The sequence below is a fragment of the Nannobrachium achirus genome (genome assembly GCF_963921795.1).
Source record: "Nannobrachium achirus genome assembly, chromosome: 9".
Classification (NCBI taxonomy): domain Eukaryota; kingdom Metazoa; phylum Chordata; class Actinopteri; order Myctophiformes; family Myctophidae; genus Nannobrachium; species Nannobrachium achirus.
The window spans coordinates 19994167-20016448 of record NC_137818.1 but is presented as its reverse complement, the minus strand read 5'-3'; the positions used below and the strand labels follow the sequence as shown (position 1 = coordinate 20016448).

The window sequence follows — 22282 nt, the reverse complement described above, 5'->3', positions numbered from 1 at the left end:
CACACACACACACACACACACACACACACACACACACACAGTGATCATATAACATAGCAACCACGTCCACAATGGTTTACAGTTTCAAATTTGAGGTATTATTTATCACACAATTCCTTGTCAATATGCTAGCTTGGCGTGTGGTGGAGAATAGCCGGTGAGACACACAGACAGTGAGACATCGACCAGAAACCCAGACATGCTCCAAATGGTCCCACTTTAACAGTGTTTTACACTAAACACTGAAAGGGCTCGTCGTGTCCTGAACTCCTGATACGGCCGTCCAAGACAAACAGGGACCGCCCCAGGAGGACACAAGTCATTCAGGTCCAGGACAGTCGGGAACAACGAAGCAATCTGCCCTGACCACCTTAAACGCAGTCCAGCCGCCTGGATTAGAGAAGTCTGTTTCCACTGCAGCAGACATAGTGTGTGAGGTCCGGGATGCTTTCAAACATAAATATACCAGCCAACGCAAATTGCTGGGTGCCCTTCAAAATAGTATAGGCTAGGCCTGCTTTTAAATGCCATGCTCCCTTCCAGTTCCAGGTGAAATGAAGTACTCTCGAATTCAATATAGATTCTTTGAAGACATGGAAAAGCGGTTGGGAACTTGGCCTGTTGCGCACTCAACAAGTGGTTAAGGACATGAACCCTAGCGTCGTCCCTATTTTGGGGCTAACAAACATGCGGCAGATCTACAGTACAAGCTCGCAAAGGGTTTTTTGGCTCACATTGTGAGCTTGTACTGCAGATTGGCTATTTTGAGGAAAGAGGTTTAGTGTAGACCAAGGGTGGGTAACCATTTCCACGCTCACTCCAGGGGGTCACATTGAATATATACTGTAGAGCAGACGCTTCTTATCGTAATTTAACTTTCTTCACAATTAATGCCCTACTTCATTCCATGTCACACAAAAGTAGCTGCTCTACAAGCTCAAATGCATGAACTTCTAGATCTACTAATTTCGCCGTTTTTTCAATAGACTCTATGCATATACGCCATTTTGTTCTACTTCCGGGTGTCTTTCGACTTCCTTCACAGGTGTTACTGATGATACTAATGAAGGGTCTGTTTGATTTATTGTACAGTGCTTCTTTAATTTCAAGGACCCCCATAACTCTGTACAAATGGAATCAACAAATGGACCCTTGCGGGTCCATTTGCTTCCATTTGTACACTGTCAGAGTTACACACCTGTATGGGGACATTTGGAACCCACTCAAGGACACTTTGAGACTCACTGGTATAGCAGAGTGTTTCCAGTGAGCCAACATGCACAATATCAGCACCCTGACTCTGTTTGACCGGAATGGAACAGAACCTTCATTAGTATCATCGGTAACACCTGTGAAGGAAGTCGAAAGACACCCGGAAGTAGAACAAAATGGCGTATATGCATAGAGCCTATTGGAATCCTAAATATTTTATTTTTGAAATGGTGAAAGTTAAATTTGTATTTAATGTCAAATGTTAACTTTATGAACTTAAATACAAATACAGCGGACATACTATTTTAATACTAGTCATTAAGCTAATAATATAGACTGAAGTAAAGCAGGTCATGTTTGGAATTGTAACACCTGAAATCAATAATATATCAGTATTCTGATATTAACCTGCAGGCCACGTTAAGTGAAGGTGGGACCGGATGTGGCCCCCGGGCCGCCAGTTGCCCATGTATTGTGTACACAGTAGACTGAGGGAGAAAAAGGTGAGGACCAAATATAGACCTCTGGGGGACCCCGGTTGTACAGTCTAAAAAGTCAATTTGAAATAAAAATACATACAAGGATGCTTGACCATTCCTTCTTCCAGTCTTGGTTTTATTTTTTAACTCATCTTCTAGAGCAGTGGTTTCCACACGTTTTGGCTCAATACCAAAAAGAGAAATTGTGTTTGCCCAGGACCCAAACTAGTGAAAATAGATTGTAGATGGGCCATTTTCACTTCTTAAAAAAGTAAAATTTGTCATTTTAAATTGTTCACATTTTGTTCATGAAATTAAAGGAGCTATAGTCAACTTTTTCATTGTAGGGCCGACACTTTGTTTACATCCTAGTCTATAGATTAGAAAGTAAACAAAGTGTCGGTCTGACAATGGCCAAAATGATTATTTTATCATTATTTTACGCTTTTTGTGGTCATTTTTGAATAGAAACACATATATGAAGCTTATTTTTTTATAAAATATTTTCGAAACATTTTTATTTTAGCATCCGTTCTTCAAGAAAAAGTTGACTATAGCTCCTTTAAGGAAAAGATCTTACCATTTAATGTATTGAAAAAAATGTACTAAAGGTCCACAACCCAAAAATAGGTACTGCCCTGCTGTTTGGGAAACTGTTCTAGAGATCCCCCCCCCCCCCCCCCCCCTTTTAGTAATAAATATACTTGTGTTACTGTGTACACACACACCCTTCTACCCTCACCCTCCAGGGTGAATGTGGCTTTAGACAGTCTGACCACTGCCAGTCCTATAGGATGTAAGACACCTATGTGTAAATACCACTCACCAAGCAAACACTTCTACACAGCAGTGAGAACATAAAGTCCATTTCATGCTCCATCACATTGGCTTAACTCAAACAAATAAGGTCATAACGCTTTAAAAATGTAAAAAAAAAAAAAAAAATAGACCCAACACCGTGTTATATTAACACATGGTTCAAATTTAAATAAAACTCACAAGTCAGTTCAGTGTTGCAGGGTCACGTTTGTTGTTTTATTTCGGAACTCCACAGCAAAGCACATGGGGTCGATACAGGTTGACCAGGCAGCTCACTCACTACATCAGCATCAGTAACACTTGCAGACATCAGCACATTTTTCATCAACGCGCTGCTGGTTCAATTTCAAGTTAATGCAAAACAGACGCTTTAAACCACAGCTCTAGTGTTGAACAAAAAAGGCAATTTTTAGAGCGCCAAGAACAGTTTAACCACAATACTATCCTGATAGCCAGAACCAGTGTAACAGAGCTTTAAAAAAGGGAATGCAGGTGGCATTGGTCATGTAATGAGAACATGGGCTGAGATTTGGTGGAATGTATAGGAAGTGGTGGGCCCAAGCCGGACGGACTCACTGTTTGCGTCACAATACTAGGTTTAAACCAAATCACCGCTCCAACATGCCATTGATTTATACTAGGGTTGCGTACCATAAACAGACCCATTTTACAAGCTCACGACGCGTCGCACTGCAACGCGTTTGCGAGCTTGTAAATTATACGCTACTGGCAACGCAACAAAGTATAAATCACTTTAGATGACCAATATAACACGCCTTTGCTACATGGCTATCCCAGCTGACACCTTTAAAAATACATTACAATGGGAAACAAACTCGTTAAACAAGGATGGGACCAAATTACTGGGGGCAGAAGTTGCTAGAAGGTGCAAACAAGAGGAGAATTACAGGGAACAGTATGAGTTCTATGAGGTTAGATACTTGTACAAATACACACGCACACAAAAAACGTGTTCCATTTCTCTCCCTCTCCAATAGTCAAGCTAGCAACTCCTACAGTGACCACCAGAGTGCACTAAAGAGCTTAAGACTCACAAGATGACACTACAGCATAACTTAGTCTTCACACAGTGGTTCCCAAACTTTGACATTTCATGGACCCCCTTTAACTCTGACAATATACAAATGGAACCTAATGGACCCATTAGGTTCCATTTGTACATCGTCAGAGTTAAAGACTTGTAAGGGTCAACTTAGAACCCCCTCAATGAACCCCGAGAGTCCCTGGTCCCCAGTTTGAGAACCACTGGTCTAACAAACAGGAATGCGTTGATGTTTGGTTCCGCTGTAGCTTTACAAAGTCATGTAGGGAAGAGGGAAATTCAAGCTTTATGAGTGGGGGAGGGAAGGGGAGGGCGGGCAGCAGGGAGAGCCCCGTTCCTCCTCAGTTTGCGAAGGTCTGGCGCACAGCGTTGACGATGTGCTTGGCGCTGATGCCATACTTGTCCAGCAGCTCCTGGGGCTTCCCGCTGCGGGGCACCTCGTTCACCGCCAGGCGCGTCACCACGATGCCGGGCTCCTCGCCCACCGCGGACAGCACGGCCTCGCCGAGACCACCTGGAAGCAAGGGGGAAAGACGGGCCCGTGAGTGTGTTGTTGTTGGGACAACATTTTTCTCCTCATTTCTATTGCTGAAAAAAGCCACTTTAGTGTAAACAATTTTGGGAATATTATGCGAATTGTGCCGATTGGGTCCAATATTTAGTTCAGTGACCATGGATGGAGCTAAAGTATAGTTCAGGAGCTGTGTTCCCGTTCACTCTCCCATTGGAAATGAATAGACTCCAAACCTGCTTCCGCCTCCTAAAAGGTGTCCAACTACGTCACGCGGATGCGGGAAGTAAACCGGAGACGCTGTGTCTTGCCATTTTCATCTTGGAGCACGCGTCAGCATGCGTCACAGAAGGGGATGGTCGGTAGGCCAATCAGAGGCGGGACTCCGACTTTCCCAGAGGCACTTGCTTTGGCAATGTAAACGTTTGTTTGGCTGTGTGTACATTTGTTTGTGATTGGCCAGTAGTCACTTTGAGTCCCTTTTTTTAACAGGTCGCTCCAATGAACTGCAGCGGTGGAAGAGGGATCTAGGTTTTTATACACCATGTTTCACAGCAACTCCCGGGATTCGAACAGCGGTCTCCCACGTGAAAAGTCAACATAACCGTATTTTAAATAAGACTAAACTGATTATTCGAATGAACTATATAGTCTAGTCTTGATTAACCACTTAAGCCTTACTTCTTTTTTTCATAGTCAATTAGCTGTTGCACTCCTATAATGAACAAAGAGAAAACAGCCTACCCTCTTTGTAGTGGTCTTCCACTGTGATGATCTTTCCCCTCGTGGCTCTGGCAGCGGTCAAGATGGTGGCAGCATCCAGGGGCTTGATGGTGAATGGGTCGATGACTCTGATGTTCTTTCCTGCAAGAAGACATTTGGAAATACATTTTTAAAATATGTTTATCATCTACTTCGGCACTTCAAATAGTTTTTTTCTTCTTTTTTTCCTCCCCAGTTAATAAGCATTGCTAAAAAGGAGCCCGGCTAATAAACCTTATATGCCTCAATGCATTATAATTGCCCTCTAGAACTCGAAACACAGTAAATATTTCATTTATTTCAGAAATGGTTCATCTTTCACTCAATAGGGAAAACTCCTATCACAAGTTGATGATGTCATTTGTCCAAATTTTTCATTTTAGTTATTTAAGGCAATTATATTTGAAGGCATATTAGCCATGCAGGGATCCTTTTAAAGCATTATAACCATTAACACTGTTGTATCAGTATCCATCCACTAGAGGGCACACTAAGCTCACCCTCTTTGGCCAGAATGTCAGCAGCAGCCAGAGCTTCATGCAGAGTCACACCAGCTCCAATCACTGTCACCGTGTCACTGTCAGACTGACGCACCACCTAGGAACAGACGAACACCAACTCCATGATTAATGTGTGGTCAATTTTCCATCCCTTAACTAGTTCTACAGGTTTGATATAAACCTCATTACAGGTACGCCTCTCACAACTAAAACATTATCGCCAAAGTCAGCGTTTCCATTCATACATTTTCAAAAATACCATCCTTGTAGATTTTCATTCACACGATTTCATTTATTTTATTTAAGTTATTGTCATGTCTGCCCTGTAGAATTTCTTTATCATTTACAAAGCCTAAAATAAAAGGTAGACAGATATGCATTTTCCCCATTGTCCAATGCCAGGTGGTCCTTACCTTGGCCAAGCCCAGTTCGAACTTCTCCTCTGGGGGGTAGAGGACCGCCATCTCTGGTCTGCTGGTACGGATGAAACAGATTCCCTGGAATCAAAAGAGCAGCGATAGACACATGAGAACCCAGTCTGTGGAATGTTCCCAGCCATCTACCAGACACAGGCAGCCAGACATGGAGCACTGACCTTGGTGTTTGCCGACAGCTCCACGGCTCTCTCCAAGGACACGGCGTCGCTGGGATAAAACACGGTGCATGTTGGGATGGCACGGAACATGGCCAGGTCCTCCAGAGCCATCTGGGAGGGACCGTCCTCACCTAAGAAGGACAAGAGTGACAGTTTTTTATAGTGGATACAGTCCTCTCATTTATAGCCTTAGGCCAGTCATAGTGATTACATCGCCTGATCACAAGTGTTTTGCGTAATAGTTTCAATTCATCTCTAAAAAACACCTTGATGAAAATCTCAAAATGACCATTTCCATGACGATGTCCATGCATCGCAAAGTTACCTCTACAGCTTGTAGATTGGCCATTTATCAAAAGTTTTTAAGCAGTATTGGCCAAGTACTGTACACCATAATTAGAAAAAACATTGTTACACAAATATATTTCAGTAATGACATAATTGTCTTTTTACAAAGCATAAAAAAGGCAAAACAAATGCAATTCTTAGGTCTAGGTAAACGCCAAAAAAACTAACCAACTGACCTGGCATGTCAAAATGTCATGATTGTGACAGCAGCCCCAATGATCTTTCCACAGAATTAAATGAAGCAGTCAGAGAGCTTACCAATGGAGACTCCACAGTGAGAGCCCACCAGGTTGACATTGGACTGAGAGATGGCTCCCATTCTGATCTGGTCGTAGGCTCTGGAGAAGAACGCAGAGAACGTGCTGGCGAATGAGACCGTTCGGTCACGGCATGCACAGCCGATGGCCACGCTCACCTGCAGGGGAAGAGGTGAAACTTTAAGTCGGGTGGCAGTAGCTGAAGTTGCCGTGCTCACACGAACAAACAACTTCATGCTCATAAAAACACACATTCAAATGTTGGAGCAAGAGGCACCACTCAAAAAAGGGTATTGCATCTACATTTCAAACCCACTCATTTATGAAAATGTTCCGTTACTGATTGTAGGCAACAATGCCGCCCTTGCATTTCTTCTGGCCTACAAACAATTATGACTGAAGGCTAAAAATTTACCCATCTGATTTCACACTGGTGTGCATCAATTGTGAATGACATTTCAGAGAAATCAGTTTGATTCTAAGCATCAGTAACAATAATAATCCCAATTTAAATAAGTAATCTGCAAAGGTTTCCCTAAGCTTGGGCAAGGCAGATATTGCACTTAAAGCTTCCCGTAACACTTGTCAACAGGTAATGGTCCTACCCGACAACAGGCTATAATATTCTTAATGGAACAGAAAGGAGACCACCTCCCATCACTGCAGATGTGCTAGCTATAATGTTTAAACGTAACTATCATACAGATTGGAGGAAAGGGTTTCTTCACACACAAATTGCCAGATTGCAGCTTTAAGAACAGTTGGGTAAAAGACAAGTGTGCAGGGATTGGGATTACGATGACAGACTGAATAGTAACAGATTAAGCAGCTTAAGGTGGTAAACAGAAGGTCTATACAGGGACGTGGGGGCCAGAAACAGATCAGCTCTTCTCCATAAGGGTTATTATTAGAGGTGTAAACCACAAGCTTCCTCGGGCAGATTCGTTGTCTTGCAAAACTACCGGACAAAACTCTTGGTTCATAACATTCGACCAAGTATAAAAGTGATGCTTGAGTTAACGCCAAATGAACACCATGAGAAAACGTAGCTTGAGAGCTTGTTAAAAACAGTATGCAGTCTTTACCATGTTCTGTTCAGCGATGAAGCACTCAATGTAGCGGTCGGGGAAGGCTTTCTTGAAGGTCTCGGAGAAGGTTGAGTTCTTGGTGTCTCCGTCCATGGCCACCACCCTCTGGCTCGCCTTGCCCAGCTTGGCCAGGGCAATGCCATATGCTTTCCTTGTTGCCATCTGACAGGACAGAGGAAGAAAGAGAGCATGGTGGGTTTTAATAAAGAATCCTGAAAATGTAGTTTTGGACATGAGGTTTCCACCCAACATGTGTTGTCTGTCACTCTTCTTTTTGGATGCAGTTTTTCCATAGGATTTAGAATGGGCCTGGTCTAAATGGGTTAAAAATGTGTCATCTAATCTCAGGTGCTGGTAACTGTCAGTAGGAGAAGGGACCCTGCCTATTTAACCCAACACAAACTTTTTTGCTCCTAAAAACATGACCGGGTACACAAACAGCCCAGTGATCTTTAACCCACGATTGATTATTGACCATGGATTATGTGGATGGCGCTGTGGCTTCAGGCCGTTACAAATGTTTTACCTTTTAAGCCCCAATTACACACTTCACCGTAAACTGAAATGACAAAATAGCCTATATACACAAGTTCACAAAGCATTGCAAGATCTGCAATTTGTGAAAAAAATGTACGGTGCAGCTATATTTTAGTTAAAGTTAAATAGCTCAATATTCAGATCGTAATCATTCTGCGATTGAGTGTTTGTTCAGTAACAGGGGTCCGTCTCTACTTCATTTTGGAGGTCAGGATCCCAATTTTAAGCAATCAATGAGAGAGAACTCACAGGTAAACAAGTGAAATTGGAAGTCATGAATGAATGAGCCAACAGTTTTAACTGGAAGACTATAAAAGCTCAAAAATAGGTTCCCACTTCCGAAATTGGCAACACTTGGAACTATTTGAAAATGTATTTTCTGTTCATTTAACCCTTTTTGTGCCTATCCCGAACAAGTTCGGCTTTATTTCAATCCAATACAATATTTTATTTGCTATTTTACTTACCCCGAGCTGCTTGGAGCAACTTGGGTGGTCCTTGCTCGTCCATCGCTTACCAACGAGAGACGCTAGATGGTCCGACGATTTATTCCATTGAAAATGGTTTAAAATAAAGTTTAGAGCCCCCCAAAAAAACCTCAATCTGAATACGCCGGCGGTGCGACGTATTCAGGGGTGCCTATCCCGAAGTAGTCCGGGATATTTAATAAAATGAATTATTTAATCGGAGGCCTCAACGAAGCCCCGGTCTAAACGTCCATCCATGGTCCGGGCCAACACTCGTCCATACACGGGCCGTAGTCGCGCTAACGGCCGCATCGCGCCGCCCACTCCAATAATAAATCACATCTTTAGACAGGATTTTCTCCGGATTGTGTTCCCAGACCCAAAGAAAAAGTTTTTTGCGACTGAAATAGCTTTAGATCGGGCTTCTAAAGGGGTTAGCATTTTGGCTACGTGTCAGCTAGCTTCCTCCTCTCATCCCACATAGCATTGGCTGGAGTGAAATCCCAAGGCACTTGGGACAGTGTCGACGGAAGCTAGAGCGAAGGTCTATAGAGAGATTTCTGGCACTCTACGGCCACTTGTGGCCCAGGGCACTGTATGAGTTAAGAGTTACACATATTTTGCCTACACAATACCAAGGCCAAAGTAGGGATGCCAGGTTGAAAGTAGTTGCTTTTGCTCCATTACAACATATTGGTCCATTGAGATGTTACGGAGTGTACAGTACCATGTCTCCTAATTTGTAGGCTGGGGGTTCAGGCAGACTGATGCGGGAGAGGTCTGCGGCGGCTGTGTCCTCGTTGGGCAGCTCAGGGGTGAGGATCTTGTTTGGGACCTGGATCCGAGACTGCAGCTCATTCAGCAGGTCATCCATGCGGTCTTTGGGGATGGGTTTCCCATGCCAGTTGTCCAAGTCCTCAATGTCTGGGAGTAAAAAACAAACAAATGTGAATTACATTCAAATCACCTCAGTTATGATGGATTCTAGGGCTGCAAGTATTTCTCATTTCCTTATGAATTATTCTACAGATTACTCCAATGAATCTAGAGATTACTTCAATCTAGAAGATCTTTTTTAAGATAATATTTTGTGTGTTCTAAAAGCTCACAATGTGTCGTGAGCTTGTATAGCTGCTATATTTGAAAATCTATTTCTCAAATTGTTTTTTTCTTTTCTTCTTAAAATAAGTTTACATCAATTAACTTCTGAACCCCAAATGGATTCACTCACTTGTCAGGCCTTTGCCCTTGAATGTCTTGGCAACAATGCAGGTAGGCTTGTCCTTGACCTGCTGGGCCTGCCAGAAAGCCTTGCACAGCTCCTCGACGTCATGGCCATCCACAACATACGTGTTCCACCTACACACAAACACACAGTGTTACACAAACACAAGTCACGACCCAGTATAAGAAATATGAACTCAAAGAGCCGACGCCACAAAAAGAAAAACTCTGCAGAATGTCAAGTCCTGACAACTAGCCAAGCATTAACTTGGTGAAGGGGAACAACAAAGAGGGAAAGGAGGCTTGTTGGGGTCTAGAAGATTACAGAAGAGGAAACTTAAAAAGATGAGGTTGAAGAAGAGGAAGGAAGATGCGAGATCATCTTTGATGTGGAAAGATAATGTGCCAAGAATTTATGTGATTCAATGGTTAAAGAGTTGGGACACTGACCCGAAGCCTTCGCAGCGCTTGCGGTAGGTTTCCACGTCGTGCTGCAGGGGTGCAGCCTCGCTCTGGCCCAGCCGGTTGACGTCTATGATGGCCACCAGGTTGTCCAGCTTGTAGTAGGAGGCAAAGGCCATGGCCTCCCACACAGAGCCTTCCGAGCATTCTCCATCACCCATCATGCAGTACACGCGGTAGCTACAATTAACAACATGGAGAGCATTTTAGCATTCGTGTTTTTTTGCCAGCATCCCCAACAGGGATGTCACAATTACAAATTTAAATTGAAGATTAATTGTCTCATATAATTGCGATTAACGAGTGATTGTGTTTTTGGAATTGAACATTTGGAACATGAATAAATAGCTTCTGTTTTGACTTTAAGGCTTTGTGATTAAAACAATGCATGCAGCAGATAACTTAAATATACAATGAAATTACTGACATTTAATCATTTTATAGATAAAAAAAAATCAAAATAGCTGATCTACAAGCTTACAAGTCGTTGTAAGCTTGATTTCTGGAAAATGTATGAACATTTTTCAACAGAAACGGTTTTGAAGATTATGCAAAATAATTTCGATTATCTCAAATAATTGCGATTAGGCAATTATGTAATACTTTGGACAGGCCTATATCCCAAGAAACACAGTAGTCATTGCCAGACAAACAAGGAAATCGTGGCATAATGGATTAAATTAACCAACTACAAAGAGGAGACGACAAAGACGCAAAGGATCGGCATCACGCAGTCAAGCTAGCTCAACTAGCTCTGGAGGCCTGGATTACAGCAGAGCCTAGCCAGGGACAGGTTTAATTAAATTACTTCCAACAAATTGACCAATGAACTACTTCAGAGAGCATCAGCGGCGGATACAGAACGGATATGTGCATGTACTGTATATGCTCTTAGTCGATAAAGAAGTCAATTAATAAAAAAAGTCCCATTACTAGGCCTGGAAAAGTTATAAGCTTAGATTATAATGACGGGTGAATAAATGTCAATATGACAATCTACTGTATTAGGCTGCTTTTTAGCAGAGTGACGGGACACATCTGGTGGAAGTGACTAGGGTGGCCGCCACACTAGGCATGGACACGGTAAATACCTAGGTTTTGTTCTAATGGTTCTGCCTTTATTTCCATGAATATTGACCGCTTTTCACCTGGATTTGTCAAAGTGCTTCCCAGTGTACGCCATTCCACATGAAGCTCCTAGGCCCTGGCCCAGGGAGCCTGTAGCCACATCCGTAAAGGCCAGTTTCTGCCAGACAGAGGAACAGAATAATTATTATTATACCCCATCGGCTAAACACACAGGGCACATGTTAATAAGTGGCTACGCCATGAGGTTCCATAGAAGAGGAATTGAACGTCTGTGACTCACGGGTGTTGGGTGTCCCTCCAGGTCAGAGTCGAGCTTGCGCAGGTTGAGCAGGTCAGACTCTTTCACATACCCTGCCTCGGCCCAGGCAGCGTAGAGGACCGGTGCAGCATGTCCCTGAACACACACATCATTAACCACATTAACTCTGGCGTCCCCATTTGACAAATCTTCAAACATTTTCAAACGTAAAAATATTATTTTAAATTGCTGATTTGGCACAACATGGAATAGGAGTGCACACCAGTGTTGTTTTTGACAGCAGATTTTGATTTAGTTTTAGTCATAGTCTTTTGAATAAAATGTAATTTAGTTTTAGTCATAATTTAGTCAACTGAAAAGTTTTAGCTTTAGTCTAATTTTAGTCGACTACAGTTGATTTAGTCAATTGAAAATGTATTTTGGCAGCCCTTGATGGCATCGTAATGACTGATTTTACACTTAGATGTGTGCTGAAAGCTCGCAGCGCGACGCGCTGTGAGCTTGTACATCTGCTATTTTCAGCACGCAACACCTGAGAGCAACCAAACATAAAATGACTTTCTTCTCCACTAGTCCCTAACATTTTAGTCTAGTTTTTATTTTGTTGACGAAATTGTCAATATATTTAGTCTTAGTTTTAGTCATCACAGCTTAGTTTTTTTGTGTTTTTATTTTGTTTTCGTCAGTGAAAAAAACACAGTCGACAAACATTTTTTGTCATAGTTTTAGTTGACAAAATCAACACTGGTGCACACACCAGTACTAAGGAGGCGCTGACCAAGGGAAACTGTAGTCACAATGAAATAACTTTTTTAAAATGATTTAAGACGGCATCACGTCAATGTCCCCGACAAAGTAGGTCTTCAGGGTATCAGCAGAAATAGCTGATTTAGATCTACAAGACAACATGTTGGGAGTTGCTCTGGCCTCTAAAAGACAAAATAGTCCAACAGATAAGCATGATGTGTGTGTCCCAACCTTTGACAAGACGAAGCGGTCGTTACACTGGTTCCTAGGGTCACTGGGTTTGTACTTCATGGTGTGGAAGAACAGCACAGACATGAGCTCTGCAGCGCTGCAACATGAGGTGGGGTGACTGCAGGGGGGAAGAGACAGGCCGTTAGTGACATGTTCATGATGACAACCAGCTACTGTTAGGGACACAATCCACACGCATGCATGTGTTGCCATAATATCTAGTTTATTAATTTTAAGCTAACCCTTATCAAATAACGGCCCAGGCTCAGTCCATTATCATTGCAGCCGTACATAATCGATTCATAGAAACATGTTGGTATCCATCAAGTGAAACTCTCCTTTAAAGTTAGATACCTTAGTTATACTGTTCTAGCAAGTCTACAGTACTTCTAAGGTAAGGGATGCATTAAAACAAGACAAGCAAGAAATGTGTTTTGTTGACATGGCCTTTTCCACTATGAGGAATCAGAGACGGTAGGGTACAGCCATGTCAAATGAGAATTTATGTACCGTTATCATCCAAATAGAACATACGTTTTCAGGTAAAGGTGTGTTACGTCACTTCAGAGCACTTAAACTACCGTATTTACATTCAACCCCAAAAGAGATAAGAAAAGGCAATCTTGTGAAACAGTTAGTTACTGAACATTGGTCAGTAAGTCTTGAAATCGGGCAGGTTTGGAAATCCCACATGCATTAGCCAATATCAGTTCAGCTTCCCTATGTGGGTTAATCTAGAAAATGTCAACATCTCAATGGGGACACACCGGGTTATTTTAGTCAGACCAGCTTTGGCCAGTGTACAAATTGTGCATTCCACAAAAACAACAGAAATCGTTCAAATCTAGTGATCAATTTACCCATGGTTCTTCCTTTGAGAGAAATCCTGCTAAGAAACAATTTGGTGTAAAACAACAAAGTCATTCAGACGAAGGCATGTATCAAACCAGAAAGGTGTATATATCCATTTCATTCAGTGAATGAACAGCAGCAGCCATTGAATGCAAGGTGTCAGATGGGAACGTGCTGTATAATGGAGAGAATGAAGCAGGTGACAGAGACCATTCCTGAGGTACAGTAGACCTCTGTATGACACAACTAGGCATTCATTCATTTCCTTGTACGGCACTAGAAGGAAGTGATCAAAAACTGGTTTGTTGGCAAGGTTGTATCTCATGGAAGTTGCATTTACTTTAAAATGATGAAACGTACCGTAAAGGTAGGATTATTTTGAGGAAGTGTGATGTGGATGTGCTGAAATGTGCCTGTCACAAACATCGCAAAGAATGCGGTAATTACTGATATTGGATAGTGTGAACTTGATATTGGATGGATAGTGTGACCTTAGGCTACAAGTATTGAGGTAGTCTCATCAAAAGATTATGCTGCACAAAACCATAAAAAGTTAAAAACATTTTTTCCATACAATGTTAAGTCCTTGAACTTCCCGGTCTCTCTCCCTATGTTCTCATTGTTCCATCAGTTCAACTGTTCTATTATAGGCTACTGTAACTTTACTACTCCCATATGGGACACATATGTGTGTGTGTGTGTGATTGAGTCTGCAGTCTCAACTTTGATCAAGAGTGGAGAATAGGGGGCTCCAGGAATAAAAAAGGTACAACTGCTGTTAAAAGTCACTGAAGGGTGCAATGCTAACCAATGCAAGGGGAAATGTGACAAACTGATTTACCATTTTGCAATGGAACTTCAAATAGCAAAGTAAACAGATGGATATTTAAAGATAAGGTAACCGTCTGTGAGCTGCAGCTTCAAGCCTGTGACTTTAAATCAGAGCGTCAAGCCAACCACGAGACCTGCTCTCTCCAATGAATGGCCATGTGACTTCGGTTATAAAATAGGCTCTATTTTAACTTTTATTTATACACGTTACAGTTTGCCGTTTGAATTAAAGTTGTGGCGGTAATTGACCATTTATTCCATTTCATAAACGGACCGGTTCTTATAGTCTGAGCAGTCGTCCCATTTCAGGGCCATTTAACTTGCTGCGCCATCAACAAAAGACACGCAGTCACACACCCACACACTATAGTATGGAGCTAGTGTTAGCTCAGAGCTGATAACATAGAATTACTGCGCTGCAATACTAGCCGCACTAGGTTGCATAAAGAAAGATGAAAGTTACAACAGTAATGTCTTGACATAGGCCAGGTTAAACTGTTGACTTTGTGTCGGCCATAACGTTTGCTCGATGCACGGCGTGCGCTGGGAGGAGATAATCCGCACGTGTGGGCCATAAGGTGGCCACACGTCTCTACCAGGCCGGTGCAGTGCACAGAGCTCCATGCACCGGCCTGGAGAGTCTACACCAGGCCGGTGCACAGAGCTCTATGCCGGGCCGCTGTTCTCCACCAGGCCGGTGCAAGAGCACTATGCACCGGCCTGGGGAGACTGTCGAGGCCGGCGCAAAGAGCTCTTGTGGACCAGTGTCACTTTGGTGTCACTTTTTGAGTATCCAGGCCAGTGTCTGCTTGTCAAAAAAAAAAGAACATCGCGTTCACTCGCACAACCTGCTTAATACAGATCTGTTCTTCAGAGCAACACGATTATGCAAATTAGCCTTCACTTGCAGTTGCAGTAATCCATCTTCAACAATATTTCTAGTTTAGTGACTTTTTCGCAACTCACCCGGAGTTTGAGGCGCATGTCGCCTTGATGGAGTTGATCCGCAGCTTGTTGGCGACGTCTTTCAGTCCCTGCAGGGTTTTCTCGTCGGGTTTGTGGTAGCTCGCCATGGTGTTTCTTCGAGATGATTAATTAAATAACAATTAAGTTAATTCAATCGTTCGGGGGTCCGGGGGAAGATGATATGTGTGAGAGCTGCGCCACTGAAGAGGAGGAGGTGGAGAGAGGGAAGCAGTGGAGCTTTATGATGTCTTGTCTCCTGGTCACTCCTCCCACCCCATCCACTCATTGGACGGATCAGTAGTGGCGCAAGATGCGCAGGGAAGGGGATGCTAATGTGTACCACTCTAACTGATCTGAGGTCAGTTTATATGTCCATAAAAATATATTAACCTATAAAGCATAAAGTAACATAATCCGGACTGTCGAGGAAAAACAGTGCCTAGTTTTTGATTGATTGAATATTTTATTAGACCAAAATTAAAAACAGTATAAGTATAGTCAATACAAAAAAAGTAGTACAGTACAAGATAAGTAGCCCTACAGTTAAACACCCTGTCTTAAAAGGAACACCCAAAATAAGTCTTGTTTATGTCAGAGGTCCTTGGTATAAAATTCATGGATAGTGAAATGCATCGCAGACTGCAAACGTTATTATTTGTATTATTAGTCTCTTGCAGTTGTGAAGTGAATAATGCCACAAAAATACTCAGATGACTGATATCACTCATATGTATCAGAGCACGTTTTAATATTTTCCTTAGGGGGGAAAAAGTTAAAATATTATGAATAGCATCTGTATATTTTTGGCAGGTAGGCCTACAAAGATTTGATTTGCGGGAGGTATTTATTTCCATAATCACAGACACTGTTACTTTAAGTCGCCGCGTCACTCAGTGCTGGACTGCAGCCAACAGGGAACTAATCTGCCCTGCATTCTGCGTTCTCATTCTTACTCAGGGAAATAAGAGGTTAGTTAGTCAGTGGTGGACGAAGTAGGCCTAGGTCACATAGGCCTACATTATTAATAAGTATCAATTAAATAACAATGTAGAAATACTCAGTTACAAGTAAAAGTTTGGTATTCACATTTTATTTGATTATATACAAAAACAAAAGTATTGACATCCAAATATACTTACAGTACAAAAGTAAAAAAGTACTCATTACACAGAATGTCCCATTTTACAAGTTCTCGAATGTAATGTATACAAATCCTTTGGAAATAGCAGATGTAGGTTGTAGATCGGCAATTTTCAAATAGCGAAGTATATACAGGGCAAAAGGGGTTCATGTAATTTATGTTTTTAAATATTAATCAACATCTAGAAAGTATGTAACTAAAGTTTTCAAATAATTGTATCTACTGTAAATAATAGTAAAAGAAAGTATTGAAAATTGGAAATACTCAAGTAAAGTTAAGTAGACCCAGCACTTAACACACAAAATCTTGCGTAATATTAGGTATAAGTCTGCTATCTTACAACCCCCACGCTCTTTCTCATACCTACCTACCTACCCAACCCATCAACACCAGACCAATACTGGAAGGAAGTTAGGTGTGCTGACATCTTCCTACACAGTTACACAACTCATCTTTTCATCCAGGCATTATTGTAAGTCTTCTGATGCACGCATTTCCTCTTCCTGAAGGGCCTAAAAAGTGACAAACACAGCATTAGAGCAGCTGCTTCCACCTGGCCAAGACAAGAGCATACTTCCAGTGAGGTTGATGTGTGTCTAAGGGTCGATTCACACTCTAATAAGGAGCCTAACTAATTTCGGTTCGGCAATGTCCAGACCCAAATATGGGTTTCCCCTCCCGGTTCGGTAGAGCATCAACCGACTAAACTAAACTCGGCTCCTCGGTGCTGCCGAAATGTTGACTTAATTTCGGTGCTCAGCGGTGTCTTCTCATTCATTCAGCCCGGCTCCAAGTTCATATTTTCGTCTGTGAAGCCAAGGAAACAGCCGGTCGTTTGGGAGGGAGACACGCCGACTTCCAATGCTTGCGTGGCCGTGTATTGAGCGCCGCAGAGCGGATACATTGTTAGCTGGTTCTCGCTCTGGCTGGAGACGAGAGTGATGGACTGGGAGGACACACACACACACACACACACACACACACACACACACACACACACACACACACACACACACACACACACACACACACACACACACACACACACACACACACACACACAGCTTTGCTGCGTGTCTCGCTAGTCGCAGACCGTTTTAAAGAGAAGAGCTTAAACACAACTTCGCTAGTGTTCCATGTTGATAGGTTTTCCACGACGAGTTGTGACTGTGTGATGACATGCATGCAGCAAGAGAGGCGGCACGTCTATAATGTGAGCTTGTAGATTAAATGTTTTCGACAGGGCTCGAGCGTTTGTTAGAGTGAGTGAGAGAGAGAGAAGAGACCCCGTCACTGGTGCTGCTGCCTGCTGGAGCTGCTACTCACTGGACCTCCAGTCATTCAGCGTGCAGCGCGAGGGCCAGTCAGATATGTATCCGCCCTGCAATGCTCATTTATCGGCCACAAACGTTGTCATGCCATGGACCTCCAATATTTACAAGCGACTTCGGCACTAGCCGTTAAGAAAGTATGAATGGACTCCCCCCGAACTTAAATAATTTCGGGTCGGGGAGCCCTCCCGAACCGAAATTAGTTAGGCTCCTTATTAGAGTGTGAATCGTCCCTAATACTGCAATGTAGAAATACTCTGTTAGTGCACTGTCACACCGCCCTTATTTTTAGGGCGGATTCTGCCAATGCTTTTCAATAGGAATGGAGCGGTTTGCTGCCATTTGCGGATTTCAGCAAAAAGAAAAAAAAGCTCCATTTCCATTGAAATGCATGGCAGAATGTAGAATAAAAGTGCGGTGAGACCGTGCCAGGTAAAAGTCTGGAATTAAACATTTACTTGAGTAAAAGTACAAAAATATTGGTATCAAAATGTACTTAAAGTACCAAAAGTAGAAAGTACTCATTGTGCAGAAAGTCCCATTTCAGTTTTTCACAGCTATTTTCAAATGGCTAATAAAGCCGGGCGGGGAATAGAAGGTGATATTTGTCATTGCATGGCTCCTACAGGCTGGGACGGCACCTGTCAGCAGTGAGTGTTGGGCGAGAGGAGTAGGATGAAGGTTCTATGTCCTCTCGGTGGGGGCTCCTCACATTTAGCAGGTGAGTCAGTAGGATGCAACAGCAGTGACCACACAGAAATGCGTGTGGGGAGGAATTCATTGGAATAACGACTAAACTCTGGAGAAAAAGGGGGGTACAAATGTATTGGCTACTCTAAATTTAGAAAGAAAATACATAATGATAATCTACAAAGTAACTATTAATGAAAGTAAAAATATAATATTTGCCTCTGAGATGTAGTGGAGTATAAGTAAAAGTATAGACAATTGGAAGCACTCCAGTAAAGTGAAAATCCCTCAAAAGTGTACTTAGTGTAAGTGCAGCACTTGAGTAAATGTACTTGTGTTACCTTAATCCTTTCCTCCGCTTCCTCCCTCTCCTCGGAGGAGACGGGGTCCTTGTCGAGCTGCTTCAGACGAGGAAGGTACTGGAGCACAGACAGCCGGTAGTCCTCAGTCTCGGCCAGAGGGTTCTCGGAAAGAACCAGAGTCCGCAGAGTATTCGACACCGGCACCAGGTTCTGCAGGGTATTTGGAATAACAATTCCATTACCTCTAAGTGTAGGAGAGAGAGAGAGAGAGAGAGAGAGAGAGAGAGGGAGAGACCACGAGATACTATGAACAAAGTGTTTCAGAGTTCTGTGTGACTTGACAATAACATTCTTGTTCTCTGATTCGTTTCTTTTTGTGCACTGTAATCAAGGTTTGACCTATATGTTGAGTTAAAGCACTTTGTGAGATCTCTGTGAGAAGTGCTATATCATTACTTTATATAGCACTACTTTACGACACTTTAACGGACGTTGAGGTAATGTAAATGCTTAATGTTGAGTTAAAACACTGTACACAACACTTATGTACTGTATACTTCATGTCAGGGTAAAATACTGTCTATACCTGGGGTCTTCAACGTTTTCAGGCCGGGGAGCCCTTAGTTCAGAGAGAGACGAGACCCCCTACAACCTTCTCAGAGATTCCATACTGTATACCGTAGTTTCATCGTTTGACAGCACAATCATCACAATTTGTGTTTTCAGATATTTAACCACTTGAACCGTCAATACTTAATAAACCTGACCTTTCACTCTGTACTTAATCACCTCTTTTTCCCCTCTACACCAAAGCTATTTGCCAAAAATCAATCTATAAGCTCATCTATAAGCTCACAACGCCTCGATGCGTTGTGAGCTTGTAGATTGGCTATTTTTGTCCAGAGTTCTCCAAATATGGACGCTAGGGTTCAAGTGGTTAATATAAATAAGGAGGAAACAAAGTTTCTATCACACAAAGATTTGGAGGACCCCTTGTAGTAACTCTGAGGACCCCCTAGGGGTACCAGACCCCCTGTTGAAGACCCCTGGTCTATACTATAGTACTCTGTACCTGACATTGAGGTACTGTAGATACTTCACATAAGAGTATATATAGTACTATACATTACAGTCCCACTTCATATTAGGGTAAAACATTGTGCCTGACATTGAGATACTGTGGTAAAGACACTTCATATAATGGGTAAAACATTGTTACCTGACATTAAGGTACTGTAGAGACCTCATGTTGGGGCTGATGCCATCCAAAGACTCCAGCTGGTTGTCTCGGAGGTGGAGAGTGGTGAGGCGCTCCAACCTCTCCAAGCCCTCCAGGCGCTTAATGGCATTCTGTGCCTGAACAGAAAGCAGGTGGAAGAGTTACAGCTCTGGACGGAGCAATGCTTTCAGTGTTGGTGATGATGGGACAGCCGAGGACCAGCATTTATCTAGGGTATTGTCAGGGATGGATTAAGGCCCTGGACTGCAACAGCCTGCGGCTCGAGTCGGCACTGCGAGTTTGTTTCTAAAAGAACATGTTCTAAACATGTATGCTATTCTATCTGTATATTGTCTGTATATCGTTTTTGATCATATAACCTATTCCTATCCTGCTTTTAATTTTCCCCCTCTCCTGCTTAATTCCATCCTCTCTTTTCTCAGGGAAACCTGAGATGTGACAATAAAGTGAGTTGTAAGGCATGTGTGGGAAACGCCTCGCAGCGTGAGGCGTTGTGAGCTTGTAGATTGGCTATTTCTGGCAAAGAGGTTTGGTAGAGGGGAAAAAGAGCAGACTAAGTACAGAGTGAATGGTTAAGTTTATTAAGTATTGACGGTTCAAGTGGTTAAATATCTGAAAACACAAATTGACAGGAATCCAAAATACACGGGTGATTGTGCTGTCAAATAATGGGTAATAGGTTGTGGGGGTTCCTGCTTCATCTCTCTCTCAACTAAGGGGTCATTGGCCTGAAAAATAAAAGACCCCTGTTTTAGTAAATTGCTGATTTTCCTCACAGCCAAGGGCCCCATGGCAATCACGGCCAAGAGACCCTGGTCGCCCCATTGGCCCAGTCCATAACCTGTCCATGGTTATGGTATTACCAGATATAGCCGCCGCAGGTTGGGAAGGTAGATGCCATCGGTGGTTTCCAGGCGGTTTCCTCTCAGCTCCAGAGTCACCAGATTGGTTAAACGGCCATAGTTCAGACCGCTCACTCTCTGGATATTGTTGCCTATGGAAGAGATCACACAACACATTACCATTTACAGTGGTCATAATATTAAGGTTAAACAATAAATTCAGGGGGCATCGCCATGATGGCTTGTGGCAGACATTTTTGTCAATATCAGATTTTTGTCTCAGACATACAAAATAGCCCTGAATGACCATAACAGGTCTGTAACTCAGAGTGTACAAATGGAACCAAATGGATGCGTAAGGGTCCCTCAGAGTTATTGAGATCATACAAAATATTTTATTATAATGGTGTAAAACAGAAAATCTAAAATTTGCCACGGACATATTTGTCTGTGTACGGACACATTGATGACCCCTGGATACAGAAAAGAAAAAAGAACAAACTAAATCCAATCCCACCTATGAGATTGAGGCTCTCAAGCGCAGGCCCACCAAGCCCCGCCAGGTCTTTCAACTTATTCACGGCCACGCTCAGCCACTGCAGGTAAGGCAGCCGATCCAAGGGCTGCCCTTTGAAACTGCTCAGCGAGTTGTTATCAAGCTACAGGTAGAGAGACAGTTGAATTCAGGTTAAACGATTGTGATGGTGAATGAATGATATTAATGTCAGATCTTGAGATGTACAGTAAATGTCCAAGTGAGCAGAGAACTGCCTTGCCTTCAGCCAAAGCAGTTGGTTCAATGATGCCAAAGGGGAAAGGTCAGTCAAGTGGTTGTTGGATGCATCCAGGAAACGCAGGTGAATAAAGTTGCTAATGGCAGCTATGTCTGTCAGCCCTCTGCAGAAGAGCACAGATGATAAATGGGGTATGCACAGTTTCGGCTCAAAGTTAAGAGGCCATGGGACAAAAGATTAATCTTGTACCGTGTCTCTTACTTGTCTTTAAGGTTCAGCTTGACAAAGGCATGAGCTAGTCCGTTTCCTGTACGGCACAGTAATGACAGTCCCTGAGCGATGGTTTCTTTGGTCAAAGGACATTCCTGTGGCTGTGGATCATGAGGGGAATAAGACATCAGTGGCTCATCAAAACCCAAATCTGCTACACATCTCATTTACTGATGCATGTCATTTTTGCCTCCCCACTTATGTTGAAAACATATCCATTAGCTTTATACCTTGTCCTCGTTGTCCTCCTCTCCATGTCCTTCTTGGACTCCTTCCTGTCCCTCAGGCTCTAATGGGACAACATCTTCGTCCATCTCAGAGTCAGACATAATTGTTACAATTTTTTTTACTCCAGAGGTTTCACCTAAATTAAATCGCTCATAAATCGAGGTGGTTGGTTGAACAGTAATTCCTGTTGTTTAATGTTTTGTTC

The 22282-nt window shown here is 42.7% G+C and overlaps 2 protein-coding genes across 2 annotated transcripts; both read right to left on the bottom strand.

The window, feature by feature from the left end:
• Positions 1-2704: 2704 nt before the first annotated feature.
• On the bottom strand, positions 2705-15527 carry tktb (transketolase b). The gene is made up of 14 exons (XM_080732426.1): positions 15300-15527; positions 12651-12768; positions 11694-11807; positions 11473-11570; positions 10313-10504; positions 9870-9997; positions 9366-9562; positions 7632-7796; positions 6548-6704; positions 5942-6072; positions 5760-5843; positions 5347-5443; positions 4829-4948; positions 2705-4087 (listed from the first exon to the last, which is right to left on the bottom strand). Exons 1-14 carry the CDS (start codon positions 15404-15406, stop codon positions 3915-3917), a joined length of 1881 nt encoding a protein of 626 aa, XP_080588552.1. The 5' UTR covers positions 15407-15527; the 3' UTR covers positions 2705-3914.
• A 2852-nt stretch (positions 15528-18379) lies between these two features.
• lrrc23 (leucine rich repeat containing 23) lies at positions 18380-22178 on the bottom strand (the record flags this gene model as incomplete). The annotated part of the gene is made up of 8 exons (XM_080733879.1): positions 18380-18412; positions 18803-19007; positions 19983-20119; positions 20867-20997; positions 21363-21504; positions 21622-21742; positions 21841-21950; positions 22080-22178. The coding sequence occupies 8 exons, from the start codon at positions 22176-22178 to the stop codon at positions 18380-18382; spliced, it is 978 nt and encodes a 325-aa protein (XP_080590005.1).
• Positions 22179-22282: the final 104 nt, after the last annotated feature.

Coding starts and splice junctions, on each gene's coding strand:
- tktb (XM_080732426.1), bottom strand. CDS start 15,406: ATGGCGAGCTACCACAAACCCGACGAGAAAACCCTGCAGGGACTGAAA. Junction 5,844..5,941: donor AGCTGTCGGCAAACACCAAG/GTCAGTGCTCCA, acceptor TTTTGATTCCAG/GGAATCTGTTTCATCCGTAC. Junction 4,949..5,346: donor TGACATTCTGGCCAAAGAGG/GTGAGCTTAGTG, acceptor GTCTTCTTGCAG/GAAAGAACATCAGAGTCATC.